The sequence below is a fragment of the Leptopilina heterotoma genome, unplaced genomic scaffold (assembly GCF_015476425.1).
Source record: "Leptopilina heterotoma isolate Lh14 unplaced genomic scaffold, ASM1547642v1 Lhet_287, whole genome shotgun sequence".
Classification (NCBI taxonomy): domain Eukaryota; kingdom Metazoa; phylum Arthropoda; class Insecta; order Hymenoptera; family Figitidae; genus Leptopilina; species Leptopilina heterotoma.
Genome location: NW_025110994.1, coordinates 1308964 through 1336932, shown reverse-complemented (window position 1 = coordinate 1336932; position 27969 = coordinate 1308964). Strand labels below are relative to the sequence as shown.

At 22.9% G+C, this 27969-nt stretch overlaps 2 protein-coding genes across 4 annotated transcripts in view; one reads left to right on the top strand and one right to left on the bottom strand.

The window, feature by feature from the left end:
- The window catches only part of LOC122504292, a 616579-nt gene that overhangs the window by 84382 nt on the left and 504228 nt on the right, over positions 1 to 27969 (top strand). For all 3 annotated transcript variants that reach the window (XR_006301822.1, XM_043615335.1, XM_043615336.1), the window contains exon 2: positions 26577 to 26750. Coding sequence is in view for 2 of the 3 variants with exons in the window: in XM_043615335.1 (XP_043471270.1) it covers positions 26584 to 26750 (167 nt within the window). In the remaining variant the exon portion in view is untranslated. The remainder of the gene's footprint in view (positions 1 to 26576; positions 26751 to 27969) is intronic.
- On the bottom strand, positions 25031 to 26227 carry LOC122504300. The gene is made up of 2 exons (XM_043615355.1): positions 26092 to 26227; positions 25031 to 25850 (listed from the first exon to the last, which is right to left on the bottom strand). Exons 1-2 carry the CDS (start codon positions 26149 to 26151, stop codon positions 25350 to 25352), a joined length of 561 nt encoding a protein of 186 aa, XP_043471290.1. The 5' UTR covers positions 26152 to 26227; the 3' UTR covers positions 25031 to 25349.

The following is a 27969-nucleotide window of genomic DNA, read 5'->3' as shown; positions in this document are numbered from 1 at the left end:
AACTATATATTAGAACATAAACCTTAAAATAATATAAAAACTTAAAATTCAATTATTTCTAAAAATTCACGCTATTTTGCATTTAATATTCAATTATTATCTAAAATTTTAACTGAAATTCACCTTTAAATCAATTTTCTATTAGAAAATTCTACTAGAACTCAATTACTTAAATACAAAAATAAATAATTTATTGAACAATAGAATGTTTCTTAAAATTCAATTCTCATAAAGAATCGTTATCAACTTAATTTTAAATAATTGAATTCTTTTGACGATTTTTAATAAAATTTTAGAGAATAATTACATTTTACAAGAAATTTGATTCAAATTGTATTAAAAATAATTGAAATTCTGCAAAGAGTTTTATTATTTATAAAAATAATTGAATTTCTAAGAAGAATTTTATTATTTTTAAACATAATTAAATTTCTGCGAAGGATATTATTACTCCTGAAAACCATTGAATTAATAATAATAATTACATTTATTTAGGAATTAGATTAAAGTTTTATTAAAAATAATTGAAATTCTTGAATGAGTTTTACTATATTTATGAAAATAATTGAAGTTCTGAAAAGAATTTTAGTTTTTTTTAAATAATTGAAATTTTGACAACAATTTTAAAAAAATTATTGAAAATAATTGAATTTTAGATAAGAATTTTATTATTTATAAAGATAATTGAAATTTGACCAAAATTCTTTTAAATTTTTTAAATTAATTGAATTTCTGCGAAGAATTTTATTACTTTTGAAAATAATTAAAATTTTGACGAGAATTTTATTAAAAATTATGAAAATAATTGAATTTTGAAGAAGAATTTTATTAATTATAAAATAATTGAATTTTTAACCAGAATATTTCTAAATTTTTGAAAATAATTTAATTTCTGCGAAGAATTTTATTAGAAATTTTTTAAAATAATTGATTACTTTAGGAAAATTTTATTAAAAAAGTAGATTAAATATATTAAATACATTAAATATAATTAAAAATAATTGTATTCCTGTAAATAATTTCAGAATTTTATAAAAATCTTTGAAAATAATTGACTTTCTGCAAAGAATTTTTTTTTTTAAATAATGGAAATTTTGACAACAATTTTATGAAAATTTTTGAAAATACTTGAATTTTACATAAGAATTTTATTATTTATAAAGATAATTGAAATTTGACCAGAATTCTTTTAATTTTTTGAAAATAATTGAATTTTGCAAAAGAATTTTATTATTTTTAAAAATAATTGGAATTTTGACAAGAATTTTATTAAAATCCTTAAAAATAATTGAATTTCTGCGAAGAATTTTATTATTTATAAATGTAATTGAAATTTTTTCAGAGTTTTTTCAAATTTTTGAAAATAATTGAATATGGAAGAAAAATTTTATTATGTTTAAAAATAATTGTAATTTTGACAAGAATTTTATTAAAATCTTTGAAAATAATTGAATTTTTGCAAAGAATTTTATTTTTTTTACATAATTGAAATTTTAACAACAATTTTATGAAAATTTTTGAAAATAATTGAATTTTGCATAAGAATTTTATTATTTATAAAGATAATTGAATTTTAGATAAGAATTTTATTATTTTGAAAAATAATTGAAATTTATACAAGAATTTTATTAAAATCTTTGAAAATAATTGTATTTCTGCGAAGAATTTTAATTTTTTTGAAAATAATTGAAATTTATCCAAGAATATTATTAAGATCTTTAAAAATAATTGAATTTCTGCGAAGAATTTTATTACTTTTGAAAATAATGGAATTTCTGCAATTATTTGTAATTTCTCGAAAATTCTCTAAATTATATCGTACAATTTACAAACTTTTCGTCCTTTTTCAATCAAATTACGGACTTTACTGACCTTTTTTCATAAAATCTATGACTTTTACAAACTTCTAGTGAAATTCTATAGAACTTTTTCACCTGGGTATAACTAGTTAGTTAATCCTTAACGTCCGAGATTTTTTATAAAATAAAAACAGAAAATTATTTGGTCTTCTTTATAATTCTATATTTTTGTAATCACTAGTCTTGCCATTGTTAATACACTTTACATTTAATATTAATTTTCATTAATTTTCAGTTTCACGATAAAATTAAATCGGTTCGCAACGATAGTGTGTAATCGAAAGTATGATCTAAAGAGTGTGCGCTATTTATTTAATTTGAAGAATTATGACGGTGCGTGACAGTTTTATGAGCACTTAATAAATCTAGAGGGACGCGTGGCCAATGTACGCAGCTTTTAATTCACCCTTATATAGCGTTATCGGGATGAATTTTATTTTAGGGGATTATTGAGACGATGAAAGTGGGCTCACATGGCGGTGGGCGTTTTTGTACCAAAAAAAAAACCTGATTACTATTTATATTTAAATTGAGATATATACAGAAAATAATTTACATTTTACGTTTTCTTAAGCCCTTTAGGGTTCTAATACTACCCCTACTAATTCGATCGTCACTCTATGCGATTCGGAAAATCTTCTTGAGAAATTCGGCAGGTTTCGACTGATGCTGTCTAACAACCCTTTCGTCATACATAATGCCTTAACGCCACTCTAGGGAGTAGAAAATAGCGTTCTTGCGGTTGTCTAAAATATTTACAAAACAGATTTTTTTCTTTTATTCTTAAATTTCTGTTTTAAATCAGTTTTCTCTTGAATTTTTAAAAAAGGTTTAATTAACGAAAAAGGACAAGGTGTTGGATTTGTGGAATTTAAGAGAGTTCGCTTATCGTATACGCTGCTTTTAATTTTTTTTTTTTTTTGTTTTTCGTTTGCAACTGAAAGTCGCTGCTCAAGGGGTCGGATCGTGTCTTGCTTATCGGTAGTTTCGTATTACTTTGTAGGGGGACACCCTGCTAATCTGCTTAACCTCAAACGCATACAGATAAACTGTTTATTATTACTTTCTCTCTCCCCTGATCCCATAATACCGAAAGCATGTATATACGTGAATATCGTATAAATTATGCGTCGATATCAGTCAATCGACTTCTGCAATGCTTTTTTTTTTGCTTCACCCTCCGGTGGAACAAATCTCTATTTCCCATATATTCGGCACAAAAAAGATAAAGAGAAAAATATACCGTATACTTAAATATGGAAATATTTCCATATTTTTTGCTCAACTAGCAACAATTCGCGAGGAGCTAACTTCTTATTTACTTTTTTGAATAATATTAGCAATTTTAAAAATAATAGAATTTACAAAATTTTTAATTGCAATTCTTTTTTCATAAAAATAAAATAAAAATTGGAATTTAATTTTAATACATTAGTTATTTATTATAGTTATAATAATAACTATAATAATCATATAATTATTCTGAGACAGGGAATTCAGGGAAAAGTCAGTAAATTATTAAAAGCAGTGGAAAAAATTAAATTTACAGAATTCATAAAAAAAGTCAGAATTTTGGTTCTTCTTCAAATTTCAATTATTATCAAAAATTTTAAAGAATAATGGCCAAAATTTCAATTTTTTTATAAATAATAAAAATCTTTGCAGAAAATCAATTATTTTCAAAAATTTTAATAAAATTCGTAGAAAAATTTCAATTATTTTTATAAAATACTAAAAATCTTCACAAAAAATCAATTATTTTAAAAATTTTAATAAAATTTTTGGCAAAATATCAATTATTAAAAAAAAAATCCTTCTTCGAAATTCAATTATTTACAAAAATTTAAAAGAATATTGGGGGCCATTCAAGTATTACGTAAGCATATTTTTCAGGTTTTTAGACCCCCCCCCTGTAAGATTTTTTATATGCATTAACGCCACTTTTTTCTAATGGAAATAAGCAATAGCTAGACCCCCCCTCCCCCTTAAACGCTTACGTAATACTTGAATGGTCCCTTGGTCAAAATTTCAATTATTTTTAAAAATACTAAAAATCTTCGCAAAAATTCAATTATTTTCAAAAATTTTAATAAAATTCTTAGAAAAATTTCAATTATTTTTAAAAATACTAAAAATCTTCGCAAAAATTCAATTATTTTCAAAAATTTTAATAAAAGTCTTAAAAAAATTTCAATTATTTTTAAAAATAAAAAAATTCTTCTTCGAAATTCAATTATTTTCAAAAATTTTAATAAAATTCTTGGCAAAATATCAATTATTTTTGAATATCAAAAAATTATTCTTCGTAATTCAATTATTTTCAAAATTTAAAAGAATATTGGTCAAAATTTCAATTATTTTTAAAAATACTAAAAATCTTCGCAAAAATTCAATTATTTTCAAAAATTTAAAAGAATATTGGTCAAAATTTCAATTATTTTTATAAATACTAAAAATCTTCACAGAAAATCAATCATTTTCAAAAATTTTAATAAAATTCTTGGCAAAATATCAATTATTTAAAAAAAAAAATTCTTTTTCGAAATTCAATTATTTTCAAAAATTTTAATAAAATTCTTGGCAAAATATCAATTATTTAAAAAAAAAAATTCTTCTTCGAAATTCAATTATTTACCAAAATTTAAAAGAATATTGGTCAAAATTTCAATTATTTTTATAAATACTAAAAATCTTCGCAAAAATTCAATTATTTTCAAAAATATAAATAAAATTCTTAGAAAAATTTCAATTATTTTTAAAAATAAAAAAATTCTTCTTGGGGTCGTCCATATACCACGTGGACACTTTTGGGGGGAGGGGGGGGGGTTAAGAAAAGTTTGAAAATGTCCACGATCCCATGTATTTTTGTGTCCACAAGGGGGAGGGGGGGTCAAAAATCTTTGAAAAACTGTCCACGTGGTATATGGACGACCCCCTTCGAAATTCAATTATTTTCAAAAATTTTAATAAAATTCTTGGCAAAATATCAATTATTTTTAAAAAACAAAAAATTATTCTTCGAAATTCAATTATTTTTAAAAATAAAAAAATTCTTCGAAATTCAATTATTTTCAAAAATTTAAAGAATACTGGTCAAAATTTCAATTATTTTTATAAATACTAAAAATCTTTGCAGAAATTCAATTATTTTCAAAAATTTAAATAAAATTTTTAGAAAAATTTCAATTATTTTCAAAAATTTAGAAGAATACTGGTCAAAATTTCAATTATTTTTAAAAATAATAAAATTCTTCTGCGAAATTATAATTTATAATTTTTGAGAATAGTTTTTTGATTTCTAGTATTAGCGAATTTAAAGTAGTGTAAATTCTAAAAAAAAGCAGAAATAGTAGCTGTTTGTGGCTGAAATCTATAAAAAAGTAACCAAATAGTAGCATAACGTAAAAATGTAGTAAATAGTAGGTTTTAGTTATTATTATTATTATTTATTTATCATTGATTCGATAGCATTTTTGTTCCTCAGTGTACTATTTCGTGTATCAGAAATTAATGTCTAATAAATTGGATATATTCTAGTATACAATTTTTCAGACTGATAAAATGTTTTGAAAGGAGAACAAATGAGTTTATTCAGGTGGTAGTAAATTATACAATAATCTATTATGATTATGAAAATAGTTTCTTAGGCTTGTATTCTTATATCAGATCGTTTGCTATAAACTTCCAAGAAATTGAATATTTAGGTAAAGAACAAATATTTTTAATTTTTTATACAACTAAAAGGAGTGGAATTTTTTTTATCATAAAAAAAAAGAAGAATAAGCGATTCGAAAGACGATAATGACATTCTTTTGCAATGACTCCAGCGTTTTATAACTGCTTGGAGAATATAACTGGAAGAGAAAGAATCTCTTGACCCTTCTAGGAGAGTCAAATGAAGTCATAGGATTCTTTTGTGTCTGGGGCACGAAATCAAGCTCCTGTATAAGTTTCCCCTATATGAGCGCAGAGAAGAACCCCTCTCAACACATGCTCCTCTCCCCTCTCTTTTTCAGCTTTTGAAAACCTACTTATTTCGATGAATCATGTCGTCGATGCAGAACAGTAGGAACAGTAGGAATTTGTTGAAAGTGCTTTTCTCCATTTTCTTTTTTTAAGGGACCTAACAAAAATATCTTCTCTATTCTCCCACCCTCTCTAGAAATAAAAGATATCTCATTGAAGCGCCGAGATCGGATTTTACCCGGTGTGAAGTAAGCGGAAAACGTTATCTGGTCTCTAGGTCATTTGTTAGATTGCAATCTCTTAAGCAATCGCTCCAGTAGAGAAGATGAGAGTCATAAACTCGCTCTTGACAGTCAAATTAGAGCCAACCCTAGGGCACTGGGTTACAAACTACACTTGTCACATGCGCTCTGAAATTATCGCAGCAAAAAAAAAAAAAAAAAAGAAACTAATAATTTTTTACCCAATTAATGAAAATGAATCTCTTTTTTCATTTTAGAAACACAAGGGAGAAACATTTTCATAATTTATGGAAAATTAAGTACGTTAATCCGATAATTCTGTCATTCATTCATTAATTCATTCTTGTTGTTCGCAGTTTGAATTTAGTCTCTGTGTATGCTTTTTTTTTTTTTTTAAATACTGTTTGACAAATCGAAAATATTCAGGTATTTTTTCACGATTTATAATAAAATAATATTCGAAATTAGAAAAATTAAAAAAAATATTCTGTTACGAATTTACGAATTATTTTTTACGAATTTCTTTCATTGTGTAAAATTATTTGAAAATATCAAAAACTTCTTTTTTAAATAAATATTTAATTATTATTACTTTTCCATATAGCATAGGAATTACCATTTTCAAAAATTTCAAATGCAAACCTGTTTGAAATTAAACAACTTATAAAAATATTGTTATAAAAACATAAAGAAATCGATCATTCCGAGTCTCTTCGTCTCGGAGCAATCGATATCTTCATGTTTTATAATAATTAATTGCAATTATTTTTTAAAATTTAATAAAATTCTTTCCAACTATTTTCATAAATAATAAAATTCATCGCAGGATTTCAATTATGTTTTATACAATTTTACAGGAATTTCTCAAATAATGTAATTATTATTAAAAATTTAACTTCAATTCCTCGAAAGAATCAATTTATTTAAAAATTATTTTTTAAAAATTCTTTGAAAGAATTTAATTATTTACAAAAATAGAAGAATCTTTTACAGGAATTCAATTATTTAAAATAAAAATTCCATAATATTTTTTATATTTCGAAAAAATTAATTATTTAAAAGAAAACAATGTTTATAAAATGCTTATAAAAATTGAATTATTTTCAAAAATAACAAAAATTTTTCAGAGAAATTCAATTCTTTTTCAAACATTTTAATAAAATTTTTCGCAATAATTCAATTATTTTTATAAATAATAAAATTCTTCTCAGGAAATCAATTATTTTTTTAAATTTAATTAAATTTTTTCCATCTATTCAATTATTTTCATAAATTATAAATTCATCGCAGGTTATCAATTATTTTTAATAGGGGAACATAGTCTAGGTCGGCCACCTTTTTGACTTTTGTTTATAACTTTTTTTTAAAAATGAATTTGGACAATTGAAGTATATGGTTGGAAAGTCCTGTTTAATAGGAACATCTTTTCTGTACAAAGTAAATTGATTGGTTTAAAAATGAAAAAGTTATAAAGATTTAAAAAAAAAAAAATTTGTAGTCCAGGTTGGCCATTACAGTCAAGGTCGGCCATGTTTAAAATTCAAAGGGCATTAATCGTTAAAAAATAAAATAACATGTTTGGAGTTACGGAAAATTGATTCTTTATTGTTTACAGTTTGTAACTTAATGAAATAACAAAATAATAACAATAAACAATATAAAAAAATAAATATAAATAAAAAAAAGTTTTGCACTAAAATATTAATAAAATTAAATAAAAATATTAATAAGATGATCAATTATATTATGAGTTATACAGAATTGCAGTTTTTTCAAATGAAGTAGCTCGTCCTCAACTTTGCGCATTTTAAACACATAGTGGCCGACCTTGACAGTAAGTAACATTACCGAATTGTTGTAACCATAAAGAAATACGTTTCGGGATTCGATTTTTTACTTTGTTTTCCTTTCAACCATGAGTCCCACAAATTTTCTGCATACTTGCCTTGACGATTCAATTTGTTTTTTATCTTTTATTAATGGTTTTTCACATTATGCACAAAACTTTTTTTCAGCTTTTTTTGTACCGACGTCACAGAAAACACAATTTTCGATTTTCCGAAAATGTAATTGAACAAAAAGTTAGGTTTCACTAAGACAAGCTACGACAAAAATGCGCGTAGGTGTCGCTAGTGAACTTGACAAAAAAACGCGAGTGGCCTACCTAGACAGTAGGCCAACCTTGACTACATTCCCCTACAATTTTACAGGAATTGATCAGACAATTAATTACAAAAATAGTAGAATTTTTCACAGGAATTCAATTATTTTCAAATATTTTAATAAAATTGTTGGAAAAAAATCAATTATTTTGAATACAATTTTAATTAATTTTTTTTGGAAATAATTCAATTATTCTTTTAGATTTTAACGATTTTAATAAAATTTTTCCCAGAAATTCATTTATTTACATAAATAATTTCCCGAAATAATTCAATTATAAAAGATAAATAACAAAATTATTCCCAAAAAAATAAAAAAAAAATGAAAATAAATTAATAAAATCCTTTGCAAAATTCAATTATTTTCATAAAAATTTTCGAAATTCAATCATTTTCGATATCTACTACTTTTAATAAATAATCTTACAAAAGGATCCAATTATTTAAAAAAAACTTGATAAAGTTTTTCGAAAATAATCAGTTATTAAAAAGATTTTTATAAAATTCTTTGCAAAAATTCAATTATTTTTAAAAATTTTAACAAAATTCGTTGCAAGAATTTAATTATTTTCTTAAATAATAAAACTCATCGTAGGATATCAATTACTTTTTAATTCAATTTCAAATAAATTCCTCAAAAAATGCAATTATTTTTGAAAATTGTATTAAAATTCTTCGAAAGAATTCAATTATTTAAAAAAAAATTTATTAAATTGCTTCCTAAGAATTCAATTACTTTTTATAAATGTTAAAACTCATCTCAGGATTTCAATTATTTTTAATAATATTTTAAATCAATTCCTTGAGTAATACAATTATTCTTGTAAATGTTATTAAAATTATTCTTCACAAGAAAAAAATTTATTAAAGTTTTTCGTAAGAATTCAATTACTTTTAAAAATAATAAAATTTTTATCAGAATTACTTTCAAAAGTTTTATTAAAATCCTTCGAAAGAATTCAATTATTTAAAAAAAATGTAATGAAGTTCTTTGTAAGAATTAAATTATTTTCATGAATAACAAAAATTTCTCAGGAATTCAATTATTTAAATTAGAATTTGCATAAAATTAGACGAAAGATGAAATCAATTATTTAATTTTTATAAAATTTTTATAAAATTCTTCTGTAAAATTAAATTATTTTTCTAAATATTTAAATTCTTTCGCATGAATAATAAAATTCTTTGCAGGAATTCAATTTTTTAGCAGGATAAGAAAGAAGTAAATATTTTTGATGAAAATTAGGAGAAAGTCAGGAAAATAAAATATAGAATGGAATTTTTGTCAGCTTAGTGAAGTGTCTAAAGCGAGTTTTTTTGTTCGTCAAGTTTAATTTTTCGATAGCTACTTTTTGTTACTTTTTTTGAAAATATTTATCGAGTGCGAAGTAGGAGTATGTATACAGCGAATATTCAGTGGCAAAAAATGTTTAATATAACCTAATTAGATTAATAAATTTTAATTATTATATTTTAATATATATTTTCTTAATTTAAAAAAAAAATTCAAAAAATTGAATTCAATAGCATTAGCGCTATTGAGCCAATAGTTTTTTTTTCCTCAATAGTGTCTAGTAGATGTTCGTTTAAAAAAATGAAAATTTAATTGAAAAACTACGCTTATGAGTTTTATTAAAATAATTAGATCTTTTCTCTTTTGAATAGAAATGAGTTCTCTATTTATTAAATGCGATAATGAAAAAATTTTTCCACTTGTGACGTGAATTTATTTACAATTTTTTTTTCTTCCTCATATTTTTCTTGTCACAGTTACTAACGACGTCATTATGTCGCCCTGGTGAAAATTCAAGCATATATTTATGTTCTAAGCACACTCGAAGAATTTACATCTCGAGGGATTTAAACAAATTTTTCCCAGTGTAAAAGATGGAGAGATGTGTATGCCTTGCGAATATTCAAGTTCATATATAGGATCTAAGAAAGTAAAAGAGTTGAAATATAACAAAAGTGAAGATGAGTGAGTTGGTGAGCGTGTCTGTCAGAGATTTCTTGTTTAAAATCAAAATTTTCATAAATACAATTCTTTTAAAACGTGAATTAAAATTTTAATTCACATTTTAAAAGAATTGTATACTAAATTAAAAGTATCAAATTGCAACAAATTGATAACCAAAAATGTTGATCAAATCAAAAATTGATCTAAACTTTTGCTGTTAATTTGATCTACTTTAGTATTAATTTGATACTTTCGAAAAAACTGTGAATATTCAAAAAAAGGCGGGAAAAATTTATTACGAAAGAAAATAAATCGGAAATTTTATTTTACAATATTAGACTCATGGGTATTTAAACTTGTTTTGTAGAAAATAGAAATCAAGATAGTAACGAGAAACGCAACGGTCCAGTGGATTGAGAATAAAAATGCGGGAGGAAAAAAAAGATTATCATAATCGATTCTTTGGTAATTATAAAAATTTTGTAATCCGGTCTGATTAAATGTCATTAATCAAGTTGCCGCTGACTACGACGACGACGTGTATTGCAATTAATTTCAAACGAAAATGTAGAAAGCACTGAAACGAATATAATTGTATTACAGTAAATTGTTCACGAGCTAATATGTATAGTAGGCATTGCATTATAAATGATATGAAATGCATTCTCATAGTGTAACATGTGTTCCCTCGTTACACATTCTCATGACGATCATATATCGAAAAGCATCATATGCTGCATGCACATATATATCTTTTCTCGCTTTGTCGATCTCGCATTCTTTGGTATTCAGTTTATATAAGCAAGAAAATCTGGTTCAACTTTGTATTATAATAAGAATTTAATGCTTGTCGAATTTCATCTCATTATACAATTTATTGTACAGTCATTTTTCACCACACAATATGCTGGAAATTATCGAAAATCTTTTTTTAAATTTAAATCTTTCTTAAATCTTTATTAATTTAAGGATTTTGTAAGATTATTTAATATTATTTAATATTTTAATAATAATTAATAATAAAACGATAATAAAAATGCTTTCAAAATTTTAATCAAATTCTATAAAAAGTTCACTAGATTTTATTTACAATCAATATTCTATGGAATAATTCTCAACTTCCGTAGGATTTTTTTGCAATAAGAATTATAATTAAAGTAGAGAATGAATTTCTAGTGCCACCCACGATAATATAAGAAGTTAGGTATATCGATTTCAATTCAGATTAAAAAATTTCTCTCTAATCTTTCTCATCCAGCTGTCAAAACATTGAATCTCATAACAGAAACATATACACCACATGCTATTTATAAAATGCGTTTCGCTACTTGAAACAAGTGAATTAAATTTTAAATTATTTCCCCCGCACAACGTTTGTTAAAACAAAGTTGCCACAGGTCAGGGAAATCAGGGAATTAAGGGAAAAGTCAGGAATTTTTATTAAAGTACTGAAAAAAAATTTTACTTTGGAGAAGTAAAAAATGATTGCAGAAATTCAATTATTTTCAAAAGCCCTAATAAAATTCTTCGCAGAAATTTAATTATGTTGAGAAATTTTAAAAAACTTCCGTCCAAATTTCAATTATCTTTAAAATTAATAACATTCTTTTCCAAAAATCAATTATTTTCGAAAATTTTAATAAAATTCTTGGCAAATATTAAATTATTTTCCAAAAATTTCCTCAATTCAATTATTTTCAATATCTACTGTTTTAAGAACATTTTTCAAAAGAATTCAATTATTTTAAAAATAATTGGATACAGTTTTGGAAGAATTTACTTAAAATTGTATATTAAAAATAATTGAAATCCTGTGAAGAATTTTATTATTTAGGAAAATAATGGAATTCTTGCAAAGAATTTCAATAAAAGTTTTTTTAAATAATTGAAATCCTGTGTAGAATTTTATTATTTATGAAAATAATTGAATCCTTAATGAATTTTTATTATATTTTTTTTAAATAATTGAAATACTGTCTAAAAAATTTTATTAAAATTGATTTTTAAAATCTACTATTTTCATACAATTTACTAAAAGAATTCAATTATTTTTCAAAAAATTTTATAATTCTATGCAAGCATTCAATTATTTTTATATATAATAAGAATGTCATATAGGAATTCAAGTATTTAAAATCGAATTTGCATAACATTTTTCGAATAAAATCAAGTATTTAAAAAATTTTAATAAAATTCTGTGTAGGAATTCAATTATTTTCACAAATAATAAAAATTCTCAGTAAAATTAATTTTTTTAAAAGAAATTTTATAAATTTCTTCGCAAGAATTCAATTATTTTCGTAAATTATAAAATTTTGTTTAGTAATTCAATTATTTTCACAAATAATTATTATTAATACAATGTTTATCGAATTCCTGGAAAAATGTAATTATTCTTGAAAATTTTATTTGAATTTCTCGTAGAATTCAATTATTTAAAAATTTAATTTTCACTATTTATTATTTAAAAATTTTTTTAATAAAGTTCTTTATGAGAATTTAATTTTGAGAAACATTCAATTATTCAATAAATTATTTATTATGATATTTAAATAATTGAATTCTAGTAGAGTTTTATAATAAAAATTGATTTAAAAATAAATATCAGTTAAAATTTTAGATAATAATTGAATATTAAAAGCATTACAGCATGAATTTTGAGAAATAATTGAATTTTAAAAAATTTTAAAATCCTGTGAAGAATTTTATTATTTAAGAAAATAATTGAATTGTTGCAACAAATTTTACTACATTTCTTTAAATAATTGAAATCCTTTGAAGAATTTTATTATTTATAAATGTAATTGAATTCTTGTAACAAATTTTTATTGCATTTCTTTAAATAATTAAATTCTTTTGAAAAATTTGATTAAAACAGCAGATTTTGAAAATATTTGAATTTCAGCGAAGAATTTCATTATTTGTGAAAAGTAATTGAATTCTTGCAAAAAATTTTTGAAAATAATTACATTTTTCGATGAATCCATTTAAAATTGTATTAAAAATAATTAAAATCCTATTAAAAATTTTATTAATTATGAAAATAATGAATTCTTGCGAAGGATTTTATGAAAATTTTTGTAAAAAAAAAATTTTATGGAATGTCGAAGACTTGGAATGATCGATATCTTCATGTTTTCTAATAAATTTCTTATAAGTTGTTGAATTGCAAAAAGGCTTTAAATTGAAAATTTTTTTGTAAATCTTAATTCCTATGGAGTAATAATGATTAAATATTTATTTGAAAAAGAATTTATTGATGATTTCGAATAATTTTGCAATTAAGTATATCCGCAAATAAATGTATTTGGAATATTTTTTTGAGTATCTAATAATTTTTAGAGTGAAGCAGAAAAGACTTTAGGGTCAGGGAAGGAGTCAAAATCAGTTAGGAAAAAATCTGGAATTCAGGGAAGAGTCAGGGAAAAACAAAAATAATTATTGTGGCAACGCTGGTTTAATTAGAATGACGTGATATAAAGTGATTTAATATTCAAGCACATAATTTAAGTTGACGAGTGATATATTTATGTCAACAGGCAAAATGGAAATTTTCATTTTCTTGATTGCATATTACCTACGATCTGTCATACTTAAATGATTATTAAAACCGTATTCATATAAATTAACATCGTCTTTTAAAATATTTTTTTTCTAAAGACATATCTGATTATTATTTATTACCTTACAGTTTGAACCGTGGTTTGATCGTGGAGAGAAATAAATGTGTTATTTTATCAGAAATTATTTTCTATATAAACAATTTATCATTGGGGAATTTTTCAAATCTGTACAAACGTAAAAATTCCCCCCACCCCTCTCCTCCCCCAACTCAACCATATCGTTGGACTATCGATTATTATGATTTAACGTGTAGACCTTTAAATTCTTTTTTCCTTTTTTTTTAATGTTTATTTTTCCACCACTGACGATTTTAATCTACCTCACCGACAATTGGTCTCGTTTTTTAGGTAGATGTGCGTTTACAATAAAAAAAAAAAATCTCTCTATCGATGCGTGAGATTCTCGAAAAATCTGTACTGGGCCCATGGGGGATTGCTTTTTTCGATGGTGCGAACCATTCGCTTTGGTAACGGTGGATGAGCAAACATATATATACATATAACGTAACTCAAATGTCTCTTATTTATTTGTTCAATTTTTATCTAGCTGCCTTTGAACTTCAATTTTTTGTACGAAATGTGCTTATTTATACTCTTTTTTTCTGAAATGGATTTGTTTATTCATCTTGATTAGCTCCCTTTTATTTATGCAATGAATTTCTGAAAATTGTCACCAGACAATTCTCACTGAACTAGGAGGGAGAATAAAGCTGAGGTCAAAATACTTCATTTTGAACAAATTGCAAAAAGAAAATCTAAATTTTTTTTAATTACAAAAAAATTACTCTTTTAAAAGTAATTTTTTTGTAATTACTTTTAAGAGTTATCACAAGAATTTTATCAACGAATTTTTAAATATTTGAATTTTTTTGCCGAATTTTAATAAAATTTTTAAGATAGAATTTCAATTATTTAAAAAAATATAATAAAAATGCCTTAAGGATTCAATTATTTTCATAAATAATAAAATTCTACACAGGATTTCAATTATTTAAAAAAACTTTAATAGAAATTCGTTGCAAGAATTCCATTATTTTCCTTAATAATAAAATTCTTCACAGGATTTCAATTATTTTTAATACAATTTTAAGTAAATTCTTCCAAAACTGTCATTATTTTTGATATTTTCATTAAGAAATTTCGAAAGAAATCAATTATTAATTATTTTTAATAATTATAGCAAAAGTTCTTTGAGAATTTTTAATTCAATTTGTTTACAATTTAATTTTACAAAATTTCAATTATTCGGAAATCCTTCAATTAAATATTTGAAAAATAAAGGCTTGAAATAATTTGAAAAAAAAAATTTAATTAAACTTTTTCAAAAAAATTAATTTTACAGAATTGTCAGTTAAAAACTTAAAAGTAAGAAAAATTTAAATTTTCAAAGATTTCAATTTAAAACCTTTTCAAAATTCAATTATTACTAAAAATTCATGCAGTAATGCTTTTAATATTCAATTATTATCTAAAATTTTAATTGATATTCATTTTCAAATCAATTTTTATTACAAAATTCTACGAAAATTCAATTATGTAAATATAAAAATAAAAAATTTATTGAATAATTGAATGTTTCTCAAAATTGAATTCTCATAAAGAAATTTATCAACAAATTTTTAAATAAATGAATTCTACGACAAATTTTAATAAAATGTTTAAGAATAATTACATTTTTCCAGGAATTCAATTAAAATTGTATTAAAAGTAATTATTTATGAAAATAATTAAAATCCTTAACAGAACATTATAATTTACGAAAATAATTGAATGTTTGCGTAGAATTATATGAAAATTTTTTATTAAATAATTGAATTCTTTTAGTAAATTTTATGAAAATATTAGATTTTAAAAATCATTGAATTGCGAACAATTTTTGAAAATAATTGAAATTTTGCAAAGAATTTTATGAAAATTTTTGAAAATAATTGAATTTCAGTGAAGAATCTTGCTCTTTAAAAAGATAATTGAATTTTTGACGAGAATTTAAAAAAAATAGTTAAATAATTGAATTTCTGCTAAGAATTTTATTACTTTTGACAATAATTAAATTATTAAATAATTGAATGTTTCTAAAAAATAAATTCTCATAAAGATCTTATTCACAAAATTTTTAAGTACCTAATTGTTTTTTTTTGCGACGAATTTTAATAAAATTTTCAAGAATAATTACTTTATTCGAGAAAGTTGATTAAAATTGTATTAAAAATAATTAAAATTCTGCAACAAGTTTTATTATTCATGAAAATAATAATTGAATGTTTGCGTAAAAATATATGAAATACTTTTTTTTAATTAATTGAATTCTTTTAGTAAATTTTATTAAAATTTAAAATAGTATATATTGATAATCATCGAATTGAGGAAATTTTTTGAAAATAATTTAATATTTGCCAAGAATTTTATTAAAATTTTTGAAAATAATTGACTTTTGGTGAATAATTTTGCTCTTTAAAAAAGATATTTGAATTCTTGACGAGAATTTAAAAAAAATAGTTAAATAGGTATTGAATTTCTGCTAAGAATTTTATTATATTACTTTTGACAATAATTAAATGTTTCTGAAAAATTGAATTCTCATAAAGAACTTTATCAACAAATTTTTCAATAATTGAATGATTTCGACGAATTTTAATAAAGTTTTCAAGAATAATTACAATTTTTCGTGGAATTTGATTAAAATTGTATTAAAAATAATTGAAATTCTTCAATAAGTTTTATTATTCATGAAAATAATTGAATTTCTGGTAAAAAATTTGATTATTCTTGAGAATAATAAATAATTGAATTATTGCAAAGATATTTATAAAAAAAATTTGTAAATAATTGAATTGCTGTGAAATCTTTATTATTTATGAAAATAATTTAATGTTTGCTTAGAAGTTTATCAAAATTTAATTGAAATAATTGAATTCTTTTGAAAAATTTTACTAAAAGAGTAAACATTAAAAATCATTGAATTGGGGAAAATTTTTGAAGATAATTTAATATTTGCCAAGAAATTTATTAAAATTTTTGAAAATAATTATTTATTTTATTATTATTTTATGAAAATAATTTAGAGAAGAATGTTATTAATTTTAAATATAATTGAAATTTGGACGAGAGTTTTTTTTTAAATTTTTCAACATAATTGAATTTCTGCGAAGAAGTTTATTAGGACTTTTGAACATAATTTAATTTCTCCAATAATTTGTAACTTCTCCAAAGTTAAATTTTTTGCAGTACTTTAATAAAAATTCCTGACTTTTCCCTGATTTCTTTGACCTGTGAAGGTCTGCTACAATAACAATTAAATTAAGATGTTTTATCTTAATATAAGATGTTTTAAATAACTTTGTAGTTACTTTTAACTACTTTTAACTACTAGTTACTTTTTACTTCTTTTTACAGTGAAATCCGTTAGATTTAGATTGTCGTCCGCCATATTGGATCCGCCATTTTGAATATTTAAAATCTGATTTCAAATTCCCTTCGCTTGAGTTATATTATTCAAAAATACAGCCGCACTGATATATTTTATTTCTAAATTCAAGAATAAAGTATTTTTCCAAAACCAGATTGAGAATTTAAAAAAGATTTTCGCTGAGAATAATAATTTTTGTACGCAGAGAAATGAAATTCAAGGTTGGGGTCATCAGTCCTTTTTTTCTTCGTCCTCCGCACTAAAGAGGGTCCATGGTTCTTGACGAGCCGAAGAGTATATCAAAGAGAATAGCGAAAGGAGTATAAATAAAAAGGGGAAAAAAAAGGGAAAAAGGGTCAATAAGAAGAAGAAGAAGAAGACATATATTGAAGTAGAGGACGAGAAGGTAAAATGCGACACAGGACCAAAAGGGACGTGCTTCCGACAAGGTAACAGTATGACAATCGAAGACACCAACTCTTGACAATCACGAATGTAGTTGCCTCGTCGAGTACTTACACTATACACAGTCTCGCCCTGTGTCTCCTACTTTGCTTTACAAGTCCGTTTCACCAGAAGAAAAGAAAACCGCGCGTCTCTCGCGACCCTCGTTGAAAATTTGTCGCGAGTTTCATCCTTCTCTCCGTTTGTTATATAGGGCGGAAAGACAGACTTTTTTTTTCTAAAGAAACACAAAACATTCTCCGTCTCTCTCTTTCTCAACATTTTTTCTTTTTTTGCCATATAGTGTCTTCCTCGAAGCGTTACAATTGTAAAGATACATCCGCATGCAACTATACGCGCGAGATGATGATCAAATAATATGAAAGAGGAGAAAATGTGTACGCGCGATCATTATTTTCCGGTGCGTGTATATATATATATATATATATATATACCAGGGGGCAGATACGAAGACAATAGTTGGCAAGTTGGTTAAAATATGCAGCCTCCGGGGTTTGTGTTGAGTTTCTCGGTTTAGCGTTTTGGTCCCTGATGTTGCTCGAGAAATACACAAACACACGTTTGTAATGGAGAGCCGTACAGTAAAAACAATAAAACAAAAGAAATGGAGAAAAACTAAAAAAAAAAAAATGAAATAAAGAGGAGAAAAATACAAGGGGGAAGGAAATATATGTGAAAAATGACAATAGAGAAGCATCTGTTTAGTAAATTGCAAAAAAAAATAATCACGTTTGCCCGATCTCCTGGAAATGTAGGACTTTGTTGTTGTCAGGCAAAGAGTTGAAATGCACACGAGACGTGGATATGAAAACAGAAGGGGGGGGGGAGGGTCGAGAGAGAGAAAAAAAGATGTGGGGGGGTGGTGGAAATGGCTCAGCATGAAAAATACACACTTGTAGTGTCGCGAAAACAAGCAGCTACATACACCCTTGTATATAAGGTTGGTGTGTACGTGATTCTCGGGGTGTTTGCAAGCACACACGAATCCTTCTATCCATTTAGTTTGCGCGCTGAAGCTCAAGCTGAAGGTTTCTTCATCAGGTCGTCCGACGCGATGAATGATACCCAACCATCAACAACTTGCCACCGACTTTCAATTTTTCTCGTTTTTCCTCACTCTTTCTCTCTCTTTTTTCTCTTCTACTTTTTCTTGCTCGCAATGTTTCTTCCGTTTAGTTGCATTGTCCGAGATTGTCATGTGTGCATATAAGCGCTTTACCACACGCGGGAATATTAATTTTTCTTCTTTCAAAACTTTCTTTTGTCGAGCGATATTTTGTTTTTCTTTTTTTTAGATTATACGACGTTCGTATGTCTCCATCCTTCGGGCGTCTTGTCAAATGTCTCCAATAGTTGTATTTTTAATCTATTTGTAAATAAATTTCAATTTTAAATTATTTGACCAAAACAAATTCGTTCCTTCTTGGAAAATATATAGACTATCAATTTTGATCTTATTATTTCACTGTTAACTTGAAAAGTATCAATTTTCAACGAATTAATACCAAAATCAAACAAAAAATTGATCCAATTTTTTTGACATCAATTTGAACCACTTTCGTGTCAACTTGATACTTTCAAGAAAACTGTGTTAAAATTTAATTATATACTCGAGACCTCAAATTCAGTCGAGAGCAGAAGAGATCGTTCCTCAATCCTCAAAAAAGAATTTTCATCTACGAAAATAATTTTTTTTAAATTCAATAATAATATTTTATTCGATTAAAACTGTATAAAAAAATAATTGAATTTCAGCGATGAGTTTTATTGTTTATGAAAATAATTAAAAATTTGACAAGAATAATTTTTAATTTTCGAATTTTATTTAATTTCTGGAAAAAATTGTATTACTTTTAAAAATAAATGAAATTTTAACAAGAATTTTTGAAATAATTTAATTTTAGAGAGGAATTTTATAATTTTTGAAGATAATGGAAATTTTGGAAAGAATTTGATTAAAATTTTTGAAAATAATTAAATTTTGGAGAAGAATTTGATTAATTTCCAATATCTAATTGAAAATTTGACCAGAGTTCTTTTAAATTTTTTAAAATAATTGAATTTCGAAAAAGAATTATATTATTTTTAAATATAAATGAAATTTTAACAAAAGTTTTATTAAAATTTTTGAAATAAATTGAATTTTAGAGAAGAATTTAAATATTTTTGAACATAATGGAAATTTTGCCCAGAATTTTATTAACATTTTTTTAAAATAATTGAATTTTCAGAGAAGAATTTTCTTGTTTATAAAGATAATTAAAAATTTGAACAGAGTTCTTTTAAATTTTTGAAAATAATTGAATTTCGAAGAAGAATTTTATTATTTTTAAATATAAATGAAATTTTAACAAAAGTTTTATTAAAATTTTTGAAATTAATTGAATTTTAGAGAAGAATTTAAATATTTTTGAAGAGAATGGAAATTTTGCCCAGAATTTTATTAACATTTTTTTAAAATAATTGAATTTTCAGAGAAGAATTTTCTTGTTTATAAAGATAATTGAAAATTTGACCAGAGTTCTTTTAAATTTTTTAAATTAATTGAATTTCAAAGAAGAATTTTATTATTTTTAAAAATAATTGAACTTTTGCCAAGAAAATTATTAAAATCTTTGAAAATAATTGAATTTTAGAGAAAAATTTTATTTCTTTTGAAAATAATTAAAAGTTTGACAAGAATTGTTTTAAATTTTTGAATGTTATTTAATTTATGGGAAAATTTTTTATTACTTTTGAAAATAAGTGAAATTTTAACAAGAATTATTTAAAAAATATTTTAAATAATTGAATTTTAGAGAAGAATTTTATCACTTTTGAAGATAATGGAAGCTTTGACTAGAATTTTATTACAATCTTTGAAAATAATAAATTGAATTTCAGAGAAGAATTTTGTTTTTTTTTTAAATAATTGAAGTTTTGACAAGAATTAAAAAAAAAATTGTCGAAGAATTGAATTGAATTCCCGTGAAGAATTTTATAAAAATTCTTTTAAATAATTGATTTTTTTCAAAAAAATTTATGAAAATTGTGTTTTAAATAATTGAATTTCTTTGGAAATTGTATATTATTTATGAAAATAATTGAATTCTTTCTAAGAAGAAATTTATTACTTTTAAAAATAATTGAATTCCTGGGAAGAATTTTATTATTTATGAAAATAATTGAATTCTTGCGAAGAATTTTATAAAAATCTATTTAAATAATTGATTTTTTTTTCGAAAAATATTAGGAAAATTCTGTTTTAAATAATTGAATTCCTGTGAAAATTTTCTTATTTATGAAAATAATTAAATGCTTGCGTAGAATTTTATAAACATATTTTTTAAATCATTCAATTCTTTTGGGAAATTCTTTATTAAAATAGTAGATATTAAGAATCATTGAATTACGAAAAATTTGCGAAAATAATTGAATCGTTTTAAAGTATAAGAAAAATTGAAAGGAAATTACAGATAAACTAAAAAAAATAAATCAATCTTTTGGTATGATGTCTTTCATATGATGATAAAATCCGAAAAGCACTCTGCAGGAAACTTTCCAGAGTCACGTTCGTGTATATGATACAAACATATATATACACACACCGTAAAACTGGTTTAAATATCGAACCGTAGATATATATTCTCCGTTTGAGGCTCACGTAGCACGTGGCGCACATTGCGTTTATGTTATCGTTTCCGGTTGGCGAATAGCGAAAATCAAAAGACATATTTTCACTTTCTTGGAATTTAAGCTAAAAAAAAAAAGAAGGAACAACGGTTCCTTATCATATGGAAATTAACTTTAAGCTAAATTCTTTTTAAATTCATTTGATATTCGGCTTTTTGCATGTTTTACCACTTAACCCTCAGCCGATGCTAAATTATATCCCAAATCTAGCGTTTTTAAATGTTTTAGCGTCTTTTTTTAATTTTTTATTTCGGGTACCGAATTTCCTTTTTTGGGTCAACTGAGCAAGACGGTTAATAGCAAATTAGAAAACGATAAAAATAGCACCAAAAAAATTTATTATTACAATATTATTATAGGGTAAGGGGCCCTATAATATATTTATTATATTTTATATTTAGATTTATTATATAATAATTAACTTATTATTAAATTATACTAAGCTAATGATTTATTTAAATTTTATTAAATTTATTTATTTATTTAATTTATTTAAAGAATTTTATTACTTCGGTTAAATGAATGTTGACTAAACGTGATATTTTATGGTAGGAGAGATGCATATACAGTGAAAATGAAAAACTCGGAGCTTTTTGTATAATATGACTTTACGAGTTGCCGTCGTTTTATGTTTTCTGATACAACTACTACTACTACTACTGCTGCTGCTGCTGCTGCTACTACTAGTACAACTGGCTGCAGCATTCGTTTCTGTTTCTTGTTCCCTTGCTATTTTTTCACTCATTCGCTTGATGTGGCGGCTTTTTTTTGAAAGAGTGCGAAGCAGAAAGAGAAAGAAAGTGAAATGGCACTTTTATGTCTCTGACTATAACGCCAGCACTTTGCAATTTACCTGTTCGCTCTAGACAGTGAGGCATAGGAGCAGAGACTACCTTTAGATTGAGGATTGCTTTCTTAAAATAAAACGAAGCACATTTTTTTTTTCAATGACGTTACAAAAAGAATATATGCAAATTACAAGTATATACTCTGCTTTTTTATTTAATTATTCTGTAAGGATTAGATTATGAAAAGTTGTGTTTTTATTTAGTTGCGGAAAATAATTACAAAAATGGATAATTAAATTTTAGAGAGGAATTTTATTATTTTTGAAGATAATGGAAATTTTGACAGGAATTTTATTAAAATTTTTAAAAATAATTGAATTTTGGAGAAGAATTTTATTAATTTTAAAGATAATTGAAAATTTGAGTAGAGTTCTATTAAATTTTTGAAAATAATTGAATTTCGAAGAAGAATTTTATTATTTTTGAAAATAATTGAAATTTTGACAAGAATTTTTAAAAATTTTTTAACGTAATTGAATTTTAAAGAAGAGTTTTATTACATTCGAAAATAATTAAAATTTTGACAAGAATTCTTTTAAATTTTTTAAAATAATTGAACTTCAGAGAAGAATTTTATAATTTTAAAAAATAATTAAAATTTTGACAAGAATTCATTAAATTTTTGAAAATAATTGAATTTCAGAGAAGAATTTTATTATTCATAAAAATAATTAAAATTTTGCCGAGTAAACTTTAAGATTTTTGGAAATAATTGAATTTTAGAGAAAAATTTTGTTATATATAAAATAATTGAAATTTTAACAAGAATTCTTTTAAATTTTTGAAAATAATTAAATTTCGAAGAAGAATTTTATTTTTTTCAATTGTATATCTGCGAAGAATGTTATTACTTTTGAAAATAATTAAAATTTCAAAAAGAATTTTATTAAAATTTTTGAAAATAATTAAATTTTGAAGAAGAATTTTATTACTTTTGAAAATAATTGAAATTTTGAGAAGAATTCTTTTAAATTTTTGAAAATAATTGAATTTCAGAGAAGAATTTTATTATTCATAAAAATAATTAAAATTTTGCCGAGTAAACTTTAAGATTTTTGGAAATAATTGAATTTTGAAGAAGAATTTTATTACTTTTGAAGATAATTGAAATTTTGACGAGAATTCTTTTAAATTTTTGAAAATAATTGAATTTAGAAGAAGAATTTAATTTTTTTAATTGAATATCTGCGAAGAATGTTATTACTTTTGAAAATAAGTGAAATTTCAAAAAGAATTTTATTAAAATTTTTAAAAATAATTGAATTTTGAAGAAGAATTTTATTACTTTTGAAAATAAATGAAATTTTGTCAGGAATTCTTTAAAATTTTTGAAAATAATTGAATTTCAGAGAAGAATTTTATTATTCATAAAAATAATTGAAATTTTGACAAGAATTCTATTAAATTTTTGAAAATAATTGAATTTTACAGAAGTCTTTTATTACTTTTGAAAATAATTGAAATTTTGGCAAAAATTTTATTAAAATTTTTGAAAATAATTGAATTTCAGAGATTCAGAAAATTGAATTTTGAAGAAGAATTTTATTACTTTTGAATATAATTGAAATTTTGACGAGAATTCTTTTAAATTTTTGAAAATAATTGAATTTAGAAGAAGAATTTAATTTTTTTTAACTGAATATCTGCGAAGAATGTTATTACTTTTGAAAATAATTGAAATTTCAAAAAGAATTTTATTAAAATTTTTGAAAATAATTGAATTTTGAAAAAGAATTTTATTACTTTTGAAAATAATTGAAATTTTGACAAGAATTCTATTAAAATTTTTGAAAATAATTGAATTTCAGAGAAGAATTTTATTATTCATAAAAATAATTGAAATTTTGACAAGAATTCTATTAAAATTTTTGAAAATAATTGAATTTCACAGAAGTCTTTTATTACTTTTGAAAATAATTGAAATTTTGGCAAGAATTTTATTAAAATTTTTGAAAATAATTAAATTTCAGAGATTCAGAAAATTGAATTTTGAAGAAAAATTTTATTACTTTTGAAAATAATTGAAATTTTGACAAAAATTCTTTTAAATTTTTGAAAATAATTGAATTTAGAAGAAGAATTTAATTTTTTTTAATTGAATATCTTCGAAGATTTTTGAAAATTATTGAAATTTCAAAAAGAATTTTATTAAAATTTTTGGAAATAATTGAATTTTGCAAAAGAATTTTATTACTTTTGAAAATATTTGAAATTTTGACAGGAATTCTTTTAAATTTTTGAAAATAATTGAATTTCGGATAAGAATTTTATTATTCATAAAAATAATTGAAATTTTGACAAGAATTCTATTAAAGTTTTTGAAATTAATTGAATTTCACAGAAGTCTTTTATTACTTTTGAAAATAATTGAAATTTTGGCAAAAATTTTATTAAAATTTTTGAAAATAATTGAATTTTAGAGATTTAGAAAATTGAATTTTGAAGAAGAATTTTATTACTTTTGAAAATAATTGAAATTTTGACGAGAATTCTTTTAAATTTTTGAAAATAATTGAATTTCAGAGAAGAATTTTATTATTTTTAAAAATAATTGAAATTTTGACGAGAATTCTTTTAATTTTTTGAAAATAATTGAATTTCGAAGAAGAATTTTGTTTCTTTTAAAAGTAATTGAAATTTTAACAAGAATTCTATTAAAACTTTTGAAAATAATTGAATTTTACAGAAGACTTTTATTATTTATAAAGATAATTGAAATTTTGCCAAAAATTTTTGAAAATAATTGAATTTCTTGCGAAAAACTACTATAAAATTTTAGAAAATTACAAGTACTTTGCTTTTTTATTTAATTATTCTATAAGGATTAGATTATGAGAAGTTGTGTTTTTATTTAGTTGCGGAAAAAAGTTACAAGAACGGATATAATTTTTATTCGCCTGGCATTATTTTTGCTACAGTTAAAAATGAACCAGATTCATTTTTGTCTCAGAAATGAGTCACTTTCTTGACTCATTTTAATTTTAATTAATTTTTTATTTAATTTAAAAAAATTTTCTTGAATTATTTTAATTGACTCATAATAAGAACATGAATAATAATGAAAGATAAAGATCCAAACTTATAGTAACATCTGTTGTTGTATCTTTCTGACTGTAATATTCTTAAAAAATACTTTAAATCAATGAGGCTCAGAAGAAAAATCCAAATATAGCTTTACGAAACAGTTCCAGTAATAATAAACCCCACATGAATAGTGGTAGGACTTTAAAAATTGATTTTACTATTTGAAAAGCACTGAATATTTTCAAGACATTCAAGAGAGGTGTAGAATTCAAGCCATTATTGAATCCATTTTTAGCGTTAATGTCAGTTTTATTGATAGAACGTATATCATGAGTTGCAGTAGAGAAATTCGGAATGGCAACATTAGATGTAATTGTGCCATTAGATGCAGCATTGTTAATAGTTGGAATGATATTATTCAACAAAGCATTGATCAGAGGAGTTGTTGCACTATTAGATGTGGTACTTCTATTGGTACTATTCAGCAAAACATTGGCTGCAGAAATTGTTTTGTTATTTAGTGCAGTTACAAAACTAGATCCAATGGAATTGTTTAGTAAAGCATCGGTGGTAAACATTGTGGTCTCATTAGAATCTGCATTATTTCCGTTTAATATATCTGTAATCTAAACATGTATTTTAATATAATTTAATTTTATTTTATTTTAATTTTTTATTTTAAAATTATAATTTTTGTATTCTCATCACATGAGAAAGAGTATTATAGAAATTTAAAAATTTTTCCTTTCTATTACATTAAAAAAATTAAATGTTAAATTTAAACTGAAATTCAAATCCCTTGAAGTCCCCTTATTTTCATTTAATAAAGTATATTTTTTTTTCTCGCTAAAATCTTTGTTAACCTACCTGTAAACTTTGTCCCAAGGTTGCAACACACGCGCAAAGAAAAATACCCAGATAAATCATATTTAAATTATTATATTACAAATTATTTTTTCCTTAACTTATATACGACGATGTTTCCTATTCGACTACTCATTTACAACTCTTTTTCTTTTTTGAATAATTATTCTTCCCTATCGGTGACTTGTAAACTTTTTTGCATTACAATTTGAATTACATATTAGAAACGATTCTAATGAACAGCAAATGATAAATTTGTTGTGACAAATGAAAAATGTAAAAATATGATAATGAAAGTAACACTAATTTTGAAAGAAAGAAAATTTACAAGGATTTCTCCTTAATTAGGAGCTACTTTCAAAATGAAGTGGAACAAAATTCTGGAAATTCTTGTATATTTAGAGTAATTGTCAATCAGACTGATTGGAGTAATTTATTTGCACTTGATTGCCATTAATTTGATTAAACCTGGATTTTATTTGTTTTAGATTTGCGATGGACGTGCGAACGGAACGTCCTCGAACTGCGGGACGAATTGCTCCTACAGGACGAGTCACACCGACAGTCCATCAAAATCCAAATGCTGGAAGACGAAAAGCCATTCCCGTCCCACCGCCGAGAGTTCCAACGCCAATGCCCACTCCCAACAACAATAAAGAAAGGTAAGAAAATAATTTTACTATTTAAAAAGAAATTAAAAATCACGGACCAATTATTATTGACAAAAATATAACCAGGCCAAGTCAAATAAGAGGACACTTATACTTAAAACGATAAATTAAAATTTTTCATAACTATAAAACATGAAGAAATTGATTTCTTCATCTTTTATAATAATTAAAGATGACCGAGTGATAAAATCATTATTTTATATAGGAATTTTATTTATTTATTTTATTATTTATTTTCATTTATTTTTATTTATTTTATTATAAGAATATTGTTACTGTAACTTCTACAAAATTATTTTCATCATTTTCAATTCAATTATTATTTTCAAAAGTTTTTAACTAAAATTCTTCTTTCAATAAATTATTTTTAATAATTTTCGAAAAAGATCTTCGATAATTTTCAAATTCATTTGTTTACAATATTCAGATTGACGAAATTTCAATTCTTCGTAAATTCTTCAATTATTAGAAAATAAAAAACTTCAAACAATTTTTTTAAAAAAATTACAATTAAACTTTTTCAAAAAAATTAATTTTAAAATTCAATTACTTTTTAAAATTCACGTTATATTGCTTTTAATATTTAATTATTATTTAAAATTTTAGTTGAAATTCATTTTTAAATCAATTTTTGTTAGAAAATTCTACTAGAATTCAATTATTTAAATAGAAAAATAAATAATTTATTCAATAATTTAATGTTTCTTAAAATTGAATTCTCATGAAAAATTTTATCAACAAATTTTTAAATAAACGAATACTTTGGACAAATTTTAATAAATTTTTTTTTAAATAATTACATTTTTCGAGAAATTTTATTACAATTGAATAATAAAATAATTCGGAGGAAGTCAATTATTTTTATAAATAACAATATTCATCACAAGAATTCAATTATTTTTAAAAGTAATAAAATTCAATTATTTTTAAAAGTAATAAAATTCAATTATTTTCAAAAATTTTAATTCAATTTTTCGCAATAATTAAATTGTTTTCATAAATAATAAAATTCTCCTCAAGAATTCAATTATTTTTAAAAATTTTAATAAAATTCTTTGCAAAATTCAATTATTTTAAAAAATTTTAATTCAATTTTTCGCAATAATTAAATTGTTTTCATAAATAATAAAATTCTCCTCAAGAATTCAATTATTTTTAAAAATTTTAATAAAATTCTTTGCAAAATTCAATTATTTTCATAAATAACAAT